The sequence below is a fragment of the Rhinolophus sinicus genome, chromosome 11, assembly GCF_057876585.1.
Source record: "Rhinolophus sinicus isolate RSI-liver-muscle chromosome 11, RSI-T2T, whole genome shotgun sequence".
Taxonomy (NCBI): domain Eukaryota; kingdom Metazoa; phylum Chordata; class Mammalia; order Chiroptera; family Rhinolophidae; genus Rhinolophus; species Rhinolophus sinicus.
This window is the reverse complement of record NC_142511.1, coordinates 22,814,610-22,827,469: the sequence shown is the minus strand read 5'-3', so window position 1 is coordinate 22,827,469 and position 12,860 is coordinate 22,814,610. Positions and strand designations below refer to the sequence as shown.

General features: G+C 42.2%; 1 protein-coding gene across 2 annotated transcripts in view; it reads right to left on the bottom strand.

The window, feature by feature from the left end:
• NUCKS1 (nuclear casein kinase and cyclin dependent kinase substrate 1) overlaps positions 1-5,132 on the bottom strand; it is a 32,287-nt gene extending 27,155 nt beyond the window's left edge. Inside the window, exon 1 of one of the 2 annotated variants that reach the window (XM_074322358.2) lies at positions 4,886-5,132. In XM_074322358.2, the coding sequence (XP_074178459.1) occupies positions 4,886-4,902 (17 nt within the window). In that variant the 5' untranslated portion in view covers positions 4,903-5,132. The remainder of the gene's footprint in view (positions 1-4,885) is intronic. The other variant, XM_074322359.2, reaches the window with a different exon arrangement.
• Positions 5,133-12,860: the final 7,728 nt, after the last annotated feature.

Genomic DNA, 12,860 nt, shown 5'->3' with positions numbered 1-12,860 from the left:
CGTCTGACAATTAGGTTCGCAAACTCATCCTAGAAAAAGTGCTACATACCTCATTGCTGAATATCACTACGGTCACCTTTGAAGTACTCCCCTTGGGAAGCTATGCACCAATGCCAGCGCCTAGTCCACCCTTCAAAGCAGTTTTGGAACTCTTCTTCTGGAATGGCCATCAAAGCTGTCGTCCTATCACCCTTTGATGTCCTGAATGTCATCAAAATGTCTTCAATACTTCCTTTATCTTCCGGTAAAGAAAGAAGTCATTGGGGGCCAGATCAGGTGAGTAGGAAGGGTGTTGCAATATAGTTATTTGTTTACTGGCTAAAAACTCCCTCATAGACCGTGCCCTGTGAACTGCTGCATTGTCGTGATGCAAGAGCCATGAATTGTTGGCAAAAAGTTCAGGTCTTCTAACTTTTTCACGCAGGCTTTTCAGCACTTCCAAATAGTAAACGTGGTTAAAACTGTTTGTCCAGTTGGTACAATTTCATAATGAATAATCTCTCTGGTATCAAAAAAGGTTAGCAACATCGTTGCAATAAGTTCACGAATTTGTCAGAATGTACTCACCACTGAAGAGATTACTAAATAAAAACCATTTGGCCATCTTCATGTCAAATACTTCTAGGAAGGACTGGTACCATGGAAAAAATGCCAGCTTTGTATTCAGAAATACTGGGTTCAAATCTTGGCTCTGCTTTAATAGTTCTATGACCTCGAGTAACATAGTCTTTAAGCTTATTTCATGTTACGTAGGATTTTTTTTTTTAAATCCTTACAGGGTTGTAATAAGGATAAAACAAGATAAAGTGGAAGCCTCTAGAAGTGACTGCTTTTTCAGTAAACATTTGTTCAGTAAATTACTCTAAAAACCACACTTTAAACACTGTACTATAATTTTCAGCTTAATTAACTACATATATGTTGGGAAATGTTGAATACTTAAGTATTGTTATAAAATTAACTCCTCACATTATTCAGGCTTTGCAAGTTACTAGATGAGGTATCTTTGAAGGCAAAGTCTACAGCAGAGTTTGTCTTTTTAGAGGAAAGTGACATGTAAGTAATAATAAAATGTACAGATCCAAGGTTAGTAAAAATCTCCCTCTCTCTCTCTCTCTCTCACACACACACACACACACACACACACACACACACACACACACACACACACCCTGGGACTAGAGAATAAGAAGAGACATAAGGAACCAGGCAGGCTAGCCTTAACATTTACTAGGACAATAAATGTTTAACGTCTTCCTGTACATACTGGGCATCATAAATCCCAAAGCTATCTTGAATTTTCAGGTTTCCAAGTATTCCCTTTAACTGAGGACTTTTCAAAATTAATTTTCTGGTAAGAGAGAATATGTCAATTGTTTAGAATCAAGATACGTCTCAAGCAAAATTCTCTTGGAAAAGAAAGCAATCTGGAATCTTGGGAAAGTTAGTAATTCTCAACATGATAAACATGACCAAAAAAAGGTAATTTTTTATCAACCTGCAAGAGCCTAGGCTACCACATATAAACTTTCAATGTTAAAGGTTCCTTGCACTGTCAAGTACTAAACAAGGCAAGATATCAAGTACACTTACGCTACAAAGGAAGGAGCAAATTTGAATGACTTGGACTGTTTTCAACACGGGAGGAGAATCTGCAGAATATACCAAGATGAATTTCAAGAAACCTGGTTTCTAGTCTGGGCAAGTCAGTAAATCTCTGAACTTTCTTTCTCATCTTTTTCTTCCTTCCTCACAAAGATGAATCATGAAAGCACTTTGAAAAGTTAAAGGTTCCATACACAATAACATCAATACTTATCAAGCAGAAGGTAAAGTGATTATTGTGAGTAAAGGGGCAGAGTGATGAGCAGGACCGCATGAGACAACTCTAGGTTTTAGGCCAAATCTTGGCATCTACTACTAGTGTGTGGTACAAGGCACTTAACTTGTGCAGTTTCCCCATTAAGTCCCTTGTAAAATGATGTTGCGTACATTTCTTTTTAGTTCCAAGACTGTGATTTTATGCTATAAATTTGAAGCCAAGGCCTAAGATATTTGAGCTCTCATTTATACACAGTGAGTCAGATACTGTAAAAGTTAAGGATAACAACACTGTATGAACAAAGCTACTTAGAAGATGTTACACTATCTATGGGAAACCCTGCTGGAGCTGATCAGTTCATTATTCCTTTCATTTGGAAACTGGTGTCAAGCAGCCATTTCTAAATCTTTAAATGCTTAGGTTAATATAAAAATGAATAATATTTATAGCAAAAATGAAAACACCAGAAAAACCTCAAAATTACATATAGGCTTAAAGGCAGAAACATACTCCAAAAGATGTGCTGATACTATTATTTTCCTACATGCTTTGTTGTTTGTTGTAAATAAGGCCGATTCTTCTGATATCATTGTCAATCAGTAATGTTTGTTAAATGCCCGCAGGTACACAGTACATAGATTCAATTACACCTTGAAACAAAAGCACTTCCCTAAGACGACTTTTTTATTGCAAAATTTAACAAACCACCCAACTCCAGTTTAATTATTTCTGCTTTATTATTGGTCATGAGTATAGTAAAGATTTTTAAGAAATAGTTACAAAAAGACTTTATCACTAAAATATATAATTAAAAATCAAGTTGCTTTGAAATTAATGTGAAAGTGACCAAAAAAAGCCCACAGTATATTAACTTCATTCATCAAATAGAAGAAAATAAACAGTTAAAATTACTTTTAACAACATATCGAACAAGAAAAAGAGTTGTGCAGAATTCCCAATGTCTCCAAAAAACTTATAGAATGTGCTTAAATACCACGGGTGCCAAAAAAATGTATACAAGTGGACACTTTGGTCAACGTTGCTCAAGTAGTAGTTTGCCGTAATCCGAAGTGTCTGGACGCTGCTGATAACCACTTTTGAGCACCTCTAGTAATCGCAGAAGTCAAACGTGACTTGTATTCATCTTTTTATTGGTATATATTGAGTATTACATTTTTAATAGTTTTCCTTTCTTAAAATGTGTATACATTTTTTTTGGGCACCCTCTGTATTTGTCTCCACCTGGTGGTATTAATAATCCAGTTTTCAAGTAAAAAAATGTTCTGTTCGTGTTCCAAGGTCTAAATGTGGAAACACAAACTCAGGCAGATAAGTGACAACAAGTCATCCAAACCTAGTAAAACTTAAGTTAAAAGGCAGAGAAAAATAACAGTCCAATTTCACCACTCAGTAATTTACTTCCAGAAGACAGAAGATCCAATCCAGATGAAATGAATCTTTATTATGATATTGTCTATTTGATCTGATCCTAAAGAAAATATTCTACATAAATTGATGAGATACATCGGTCAATTTTATGCCAAAAGAGTACGCATACATACTATAACCTGAAACATCTACTTAGATTCCTTGCCAAAAAGTTGGCAAAAGCCTTCCCGGTTTCGATGGTGAGTTATCAGAGATGCGGGTTGCAATTAGAAGGCAGAAAAGCAGTCAGGCAGTTAGCACTCTCCTCACGCCCAACCAGATCGCAGGGTGTGCAGTCCTATACCACCACCAGTTGGAGACGGATGGTCTAGTCAGGAGACAGAACGGTGTGGAACAAAACCCTTTCCGGGGTTCCAAACCTCTCTTTAGAGCTCTACGTCAAAATACTTCCGTTTCTCACAAAACTTGGAATGAAGAATGGGAAGCAACAACTGTTAAAACATTTAAAAAAGAAGCCTTTACCTGTCTATCCAGAAAACACTATGCGAAGTAGCCAATTCCTTACATCCAAAAACGTCACGGACATCACATTAAATAATACAGCTCTCCTTTTTAAGGCCACAACAGTGAATTAAGCCACACCCCTCTATAAATGGTACATTCCATACAATAGCCAGGAGGACGCTACAGGGCGAGTCCACCGTCCGCTGGGGAGCAGCGAACTTGTTGAAATTCTCAGAATAAAGTGTAACGGTTAACGGAATCCAGCCCCATCATTATTAATCGTATTCGGGGCAGAGAGGGTTACACAAACATCCGCGATGTGTCCGCCGGATGAGAAGTAGAGCTAGCGGGAACGAGAACCACACGGGATTTGGGCCGTTCTGTTAACCCGCACCTCGCGGAGGAAGGACATATCCCCGAGGAAGGACATTTCTGGTCGGAGGGCAAGGGAGAACTCGGGGGATTAACCCGCTCAGAACTCCGAGTTGGAGCAGAGGTGGCAGTCCTTCTTTTCCACCGCCCAGTTCCCAACTCTCACTTTTGCCAGAGAAGGAAGGACCGGCCCCGCCCACGCCCGGCCCGACCTGGGAGGCGGGGCCCGCAGCGACCCCCGAGGCCGGAGGCGGGGCCTGGCGGCAGTGCTGCCCCTCCCCCTTGGCGTGCAACACCCTGGGCTGCTCGAGACAGCTGAGGCCCCCAGGCCCCCAGAAGTGTGTGTGGGGGGTCAATACGGGCGCCTCCGCCCCCCCAACACTCCAGGTAGGGGCCCCAGCCCCAGGCCGCCGATGTCTCCCCAGCGGGCTCAAAGGGGCTGGCCCCGAGTAGGCGGGGCCTGGGTGGGGGCGCTGACTTCACACCCCTCCCCCTCCGGCCGCTCGCGGTTAGGGAACACCCCGCCCGCTCCAGTGCGGCGGGTGGGGGAGGCCGCGAAGCAGCCCGAAGCCCTGCAGCGGCGCGGGGAGGAGCGCGCATGGGCGCGTGGCCGCCACCCCCGCGCAGCCCCACGCGCCAGCAAGGCCCCCTACGCTCAAGGGCGCGCGCGGGCCCCGAAAGGGAGGCCGCGCGTGGCGGTGAGAGCTGACTCTAGGCTTGTGTCCCCCACTCCTTGACCACTCAAACCCCACCCCCCAACCCCTCCAACCCGTTCCAGGCCTCAGACTCCGCACTGACCTGACAGGCCGAGACATGTTCGCTGTCGAAACAGGACCGAGTTGAGAAGCCAAAGACCAGGACCCCCCCCCACCCCGCGCGCTCGGCGCCCCCCCCCAACTTCGGCCAAGGGGGCCGCTGCCGCCGAACCCCGAGCTGCTGGCTTCTCAAACTCTGTCGCTCCTAGGTCCAGGGCCCCGTAATCAGACGAGCCCCCCGCTCCCCCGTCTCTTCAAAATGGATGAATCAAACCAGCCGAAAATGCGCCAAAGCTGCCGTGCAACCAAACACACTAGGGCTTATGGGCTCCGCCCCTACACACCCTGTCATTGGCGGGTCCTGCCAGATGCGCCGAGCTCATTAGTCCGTTTGAATCATCACGTCTCCTACGCCCCGCCCACTTTCTGATAGGCTCCGCCTCCTCCGTGGGTTCCTGTTAGTCAAGATGCTCTGAGAGCGCACGGCCGCAAAACAAAAATGGTCGCTGGTCGGCCCGCCCCCTGGTTTCTACTCCAGAGTTGCAGATTCGTCTTGGGTCGCATCTTGGAACGAATAGAAAAAAGGGTTTATATAGGAGACAATGTCATTTAGTGTTAGTTTAATTATATTTCATTTCACCTGCCTTAATCATCTAGAAACTCCACTAATAGCGAAACCTGTGGGATAAGCAGCTGATTCGTCATTATGAGGCTGCTTCAGAATTGGAGGGAAATTCCATAGGTTCAAAAAATTTGACCTTAAACCCACAAGCCCCTTCCCCTCGCTTTCGCATTAGCCCACAGCGGTACAACCGCTGCTGGAGCACAGAGGCAGGATCATACTCAAGTAATAACTTCACCCCCAATTTCCGTTCTCCATTCTGGACCTGGAGGTCCACTTCAGGGTCATTAAAGCCCCTGACTCAGACATTTCTTCCGGGGGCCCAATGATTAGGAGCAAGAGCTCTGGGTCCACAAGATGTTTCGGTTTGAACCTCAGGTCCAAAACTTAATAGTTGTATAACTTTAACTCTGTGTCTCAGTTTTTTCATGTGTAAAATGGGGAACAATAGTACTTAGCTTATAAAGTTATTAGGATTAAATGAGTTGATACATGAAAAGCCTTTAGGACTATCTCTGGCACACAATAAGCACTATGTAAGTGCTTGAAATGGCTAAATTCAATTTTTGAAAGATGACCTGATCCCTGGGTGGAAGTAGGTGGGACTGGCTCAAGACTCAAGTCAAATAATTTAGGTAACTCAGATCATTCCACTGGAGTCCATGAACATTTGTTGGATGCCTAAAACTCGGAGGCAGAGCTCAGGATCCCTATGGGAACAACTAAGGTTTACCCCGCCATTGTAAAAATAGACTTCTGTCCCTGCCACAGGCAACCTGTTAATAACCAACTGAAGATACATGCCATAAACAAACAAACCCATCACTGTCTGCCCCTGAAGTTCTTTGTAAAATCTGGGTACTCTAAGATAAGAGAATAGCACAGTATACCAGTGAAGCATTAAAGTTATCTTTTGCCTTTTCATGTCACTCCACCCTTTTTATCTGAATTTTTTCCCCTTTATTAGTAAAAAGATGCATTACGTAAATTAAGTACATAGCTCAGTGGCAGTAAGTACATTCACACTGTTGTGCAACCATCACCACCATCCATCTTCAGACTTTTTCATCAAATCCAACTGAAACACTAACCATTAAATACTAACTTCCCATTCCCTCTCTCCCTAGCCCCTGGCACCTACCATTCTTCCTTCTGTCTTTATGACTATTTGACTACTCTAGGAACCTCATATAAGTAGAATCAAACAGTATTTGTCCTTTGGTGATTGGCTTATTTCACTTAGCATAACGTCTTCTAGGTTCATTCATGTTGTAGCATGTATCAAAATTTTCTACCTTTCAAAGGCTGAATAATATTTCATTGTATGTCATACCACATTTTGTTTACCTGCTCAATTGTCAGTGAACACTTGGGTTGCTTCCAGATTTGGGCTATTGTGAATAATGCTGCTATGAACATGGGTGTACAAATATCTCTTTGAGCCCCTGCTTTCAATTATTTGTGGTATATGCACAGAAGTGGAATTGCTACATCATATGATAATTCTACTTTTAATTTTTTGAGGAATCTGCATGCTATTTTCCACAGCATTCCCAACAACAGTGCACAGGGTTCTGATTTCTCCACATCTTTGCTAACATTTGTTTTCTGTTTCTTTAGTAATAGCCATCATAATGGGCGTCTGAATATATTTTGACTAAGTATATTGTCAGCCATATTATTGTCAAAATGCCAGTGCAGACTGGGGTGGTACAGTGATCATGAGTGATTTTGTGGGAGGCTGTTTTATTAGGGCAGATTGCTATTCTTTTAGCAAATACCATTGTTTGGTATTGTGAGATGAAGCAGAGCAGTTCTTGTTACTCATTTATTAGGTAATGAAAGGAACTGGCCATAGTCAATATGTCCAGGCAGTTGTCAAGTTCAGCACAGGTCTTCCAGGCCTTGGCCTCATAGTTTAGTTCAAGGCCAATATACACATATCCATTGAATGAAGGCGCTTCCTCTTCCAAGGTGAGGGTCATATCCTACCTCTCTCCTCACCTCAACCTCAGTTAACGTCTTCCCTCCATTTGTTTATTCACGCAGTATTTCAACAAACACTGTCTCTTAGGAAGAAAGTAACTTAAGACTTGAACTTCTAGTTTACTTTTTAGTAAAGAATTATGCCTAAGAGAACTTGGAATACAGTCTCCAACGCGAGTTCCCTGTAGCCCATCCTCAAACTATCTGCCTGGGGCACCTGTTGCAACCACAACCAGTTTGTTGGAAACTGAAGAAAGACACTGATCATATGATAGGTTAGATTTTTAGAAGGGACATATACATAATAATACTATGAAAATTATGAAAACAAAACAGTCTCAGGAGACAGAAAAGCCAATTATTCCTTTTCCCTGGAAATGAGATTTAATGGCCACTTAAACCCAATGGTTAATTTCTCCTGTGACTTTAGTTATTCTCTGAGAAGTAGCCTTTTCCTTCTCCCCTGTATGTTAAAAGCCAGTGAGAAGTGACAGTGCTGGAGTGGTAGGCCTGATGACTCCTCCTTCCAGTCCCTAACAAAGACCATTTCCTTCAAGACTATGCTATGGTAGCTGAGAGTTTTATAAAAATGTTTGAGCCTTTACTGTGTGCTGGGCACTTCCAGTTCTGGGACCTCATGAAAGTCAGCCAACCAGGTCTAAAGACAGACACTGCTTCTGTTGACCACAGGAACACAAAAAGTCACCGCTCTTTAAAGACCCTTCCGGGAATTAAAGAAAGCTTCTCCTAGGCTTTTTCTTTTTCTTCTTTTTTTTTTTTTTTAACTTTTACCTCCAACCTGCTGACTCTCTGCCCCACCATACTCAGAAGAAAGGAAGGGACAGAAGAGCTGTGTGTCTGGTTAACATTTCTGCAAATCCAGAGGTCAAGGAGCCTGCCTGGAGATAGATTCATGGTTAAGAAGGATGCTCCCTTGCCCTCAGATCACAGCCAGATAAAGGTTGGGTCAAAATCAATTTAAACTTTTAAATTCATTTTCTGAAATATATAGTTCTTTGGCTCTAAACTTCCATCTTCCTCTCTACTTTTAGCCCCTTATCAGAGGTACTGTTTGCAAAAATCTTCTCCCATTCAGTTGGTTGCCTCCTCTCTACTTTTAAGAATGGTAAGAGCTAAGTTTAGGTGGATTTCTGCTACTAAAACAAAAAAGATGTACAACTTGGCATCTAGTTTAAATTGAAGGAAAAACACCCAAAAGACTAACACTTGTTTTGCTTGATACCAATAAAATCCATAGAAAACTTTCCCTTGTAACATTGAAGGAGACACTCTCTTATCCATCTAAACCACTGACAAATATTGTGAAGTGAACATTGCTGAAAGGGTGCCCCCACGGTAAAACAAAAAGAGCACTGAACTTGTAATCAAGAATATCTGTCTCACCGGCCCGGTGGCTCAGGCGGTTAGAGCTCCGTGCTCCTAACTCCGAAGGCTGCCGGTTCGATTCCCACATGGGCCAGTGGGCTCTCAACCACAAGGTTGCCGGTTCAACTCCTCAAGTCCCGCAAGGGATGGTGGGCTGTGCCCCCTGCAACTAGAAACGGCAACTGGACCTGGAGCTGAGCTGCGTCCTCCACAACTAAGACTGAAAGGACAACAACTTGAAGCTGAACGGCACCCTCCACAACTAAGATCGAAAGGACAACAAATTGACTTGGAAAAAAGGCCTGGAAGTACACACTATCCCCCAATAAAGTCCTGTTCCTCTTCCCCAATAAAATCTTAAAAAAAAAGAAAAAAAAGAATATCTGTCTCTGAGCACCATGATTTACTACGTAGGTGACCTTTGGCAAATTTCAAACTTCTGAGCCTCAGCTCCTTCCAGTGTAAAATGGGAATAATTATACCGGTCCTTACCTACTTCACAAGGGTCACATAATGACAAGAAAAAAATTGGCTCACTTGTGAAAGTAGCTTGTACGCTGTGTAGCACTGTGGGAAGCAGAATAGATTATGTGGTCTTCACTGAAGGAAAAACCCCCAAATCCAACAGCTGGTTTATTCCTCCGACAGAACACAACCATCCTTAAGCCCTGGGAACAGAGTTCACAAAGGCTGCCCACAGCCAGAGAAAAGGTGACAGTGAGAATGATGATAATCATCTTTCAGCACTGGGAATGTCCAAGGTGTTGTCACTCACCACTGTCTCCTAACCGTCCCTGGGAAACTGATCCATTTCAGCCATACCCAGTGTAAGCATGAGTCCACCAACTACCGCCAGCCTCTCTGCCTCTCTGAATTCCAACCCAGTATCCTGACTGCCTAACAGACATCTCCACATGGATGCCCAAAAGCTCAATTTATCTATGCCAAACAAAGCATCCCCCCTTCCAGCACTTATCTTCTCTCCTTTTTTTGGTGATCTGTGGTAGATATAACAGACAATGCATGGTGCTCAACCCATCCACACCGCTTCCATTATAAAGTCTAAGCGCTTTATACTAGCATTTAAGCTACTACCAGAGAGCTTTCTCAAGCACAAATCCAGTATCACTCTGCTTAAAATTTCTCCATGAACTGGGGAAAATATTTGCAATGTGTATGACAAATGGATAATATATTTAATATATAAGTACAAAGAGCTTTTATAAAACCACTAAGAAAAAGACAACAAAATAAAAACAGACATAGGATACAAATAGATGACTAACACAATAAAATTGACTAATATATTAAAAAATACACTCACTCATAAGAAAAAATAATTTGAAAAACTTACACTTCACAAATTGGTAAAGGTTGAAAGCAGTTTTGCTAAGGATATGAGTAAACTGGCCCCTCAGGCCCAATTGGTGGGAGTGTATATTGGTACAAACATTTTGGTGGGAAATTTGGCACTATATTTAAACTTAAGGTGTGTGTACTCTTTGACATACTTCTAGGGATTCCTAAAGAAGTTTTCACATAAGTTCATAAATAAATAAAGATGTTAGTTTGTGGCATCAAGAGAGGAAAAAGAAACAATCCGAACATCCATTAATAGGTAGCTGGTTTCATAAATTATAATACATTCATACAATCTTATGCAGCAATTAAAAGGAATGAGGTAAAACTGTATGTTCTTATACGGGGAGATATACAAGATACATTAAAAAAAAGGGGGGCGTGGTCAGATGGCTCAGTTGGTTAGAGCACGAGCTCTTAACAAGGTTGCAGGTTTGATTCCCACATGGACCAGTGAGAAGCAATGGCTTAGTCTTGGAGCTGAGCATCGGGTGTGCGGCCAGTTTGCTCAGTGGTTAGAGGGCGGTGCTCATAACACCAAGGTTGCAGGTTCGATTCCCACGTGGGCCAGTAAGCTGTGCCCTCCACAACTAGATTGAAAACAACGACTTGACTTGGAACTGAGCTGCGCCCCCTACAACGAGATTGAAAAACGATGACTTGACATGGAGCTGATGAGTCCTGGAAAAACACACACTGTTCCCCAGTATTCCCCAATTAAAAAAAAAAGACTGGTTGCAGGAAGCCATATATGAGCCTTTTTTTTTTTTCAGGGGGAAGGGTGGACATCTGGGACTGCATATGTAGAGAAAAACCTGGAAGAATATTCAAAAATTTCTATCTTCTTCTAAAACATGTCTGTATTATTTGAATTAAAAAAATAATTTTATTATTGGCCCTACTACCAACTAGTTGTGTAACCCCAGGCAAGTTCCTTAACCCCACTACTCCTCAGTTTCCTATCTGCGGCAGGCATAATAATGACCTCCCCAAAATGTCCATAACCTAATCTCAGGAACCTGTGAATATGGGGTGGGGAATTAAGGTTGCTAATAAACTGATCTCGATATGGGGAAATCAACCTGGATTATCTAGGTGGACCCAATGTAATCGCAAGTGTCCTTAAAAGTAGAGAGGTGGGCAAAAGATGTCAGAGTCATGAGATTTGAGAAAGACCTGACCAGTTATGGCTGGCTTTGAAGGTGGATGAAGGGGGCCATAAGTCAAGGAATGTGGGCAACCTCTAGAAGGTAGAAAAAGTAAGAAAATGTTTCTGCCCTAGAGCCTCTAGAAAGGAAAGCATTTTGGAATTAGCCCAGTGAGACCCATTTAAAACCTCTGGTCTCCAGAACTATAAAATGATAAATTTCTGTTGTTTTAAGCCATTTTAAAAAATGTACTCATGTTTATGTATTCTTCAATAAGAAAACTAAAAAAAAAAAAAAAAAAAATTAAATTAAACCCTTCTATAATTCTCCACTACAAGAGAGGTTCAAATGCCTCAGCATGGCCTACGAAGTTCTTGATTTGGCCCAATCTCCAACCTAATTTTCTCACAGTCCCCTCCTCCACCCCTGCCAGCTCCAGCCATAATGAACATCCACTGCTCTCTGAGCAACTCTGCTATTTACTGCATGCCCCCAGGCCGTTATTCACTTCATTCTGTCTGTCTAGAATGCATTTCCTCTTGTAGTCCTCCAGTTAGTAACACTTATCCAGCTCAAGTGCCCTCTCTTCCATGAGGCTTTTCCTGATCTCCCTCCTTACCGCCCCCCCACCCCCATGACTACAAGAAGTAGACGCGGAACTCCCTGCAGCGAGATGCAGCCCTTTTGTATGTCCCACTCCCTTCTGGGTTGCCCTTTCTGGGCAGGAACCTTCTGTTCCCCAGGTCTTCATCCCATGCGTGTAAAAAAGTACCTGGCACATGGTGGGTATACCACTGTCAGCTAAATTAATTAAAAACCTATACAATCTGTCGAAAATCTTTCTGACCTTATTTTCTACTGCTCTACAGCATGAGCCCTTTGGTCTACTGGCTAGTTCCCAAATCTGTGTAAGAATTATAAACTCCCTTTCTTCCTATTCCCACTTCTTTCACAATTTGTATCCATCCAAGTCCTACTTCCTTTTAAGAAATTTTTCTTGACCTCCTTTTCCTTTGAACTTCTATGGCATAAATCTTTATATCCCCCACAACTCCTACGATAATACTAGAAACGTAAAAGGTATGTAATCTAAAATGATTTAAGTGTAAATACAATTATTTGAAAAAAAAGCTTTGCATTAAAAATGATTGAAAACAGGGTGGCCAGATGACTCAGTTGGTTAGAGTGCGAGCTCTTAACAACAAGGTTCAATTCCCACACGGGATGGTGGGCAGCGTCCCCTGCAACTAGATTGAAAACGGCGACTGGACTTGGAGCTGAGCTGCGCCCTCCAAAAGTAGATTGTAGGACAATGACTTGGAGCTGATGGGTCCTGGAAAAACACACTGTTCCCCAATATTCCCCAATAAAATAAAATAAAATAAAATAATTTTTTTAAAAAAGATGTAAAATTCATTTAAAAATGATTGAAAACAAATTTATCAAAATGTAAGTAAATGGTGGTTTGGATTTTTCTTCTTTTCTCCATTTTCCTTAATGAGTAAGATTTAAAAATT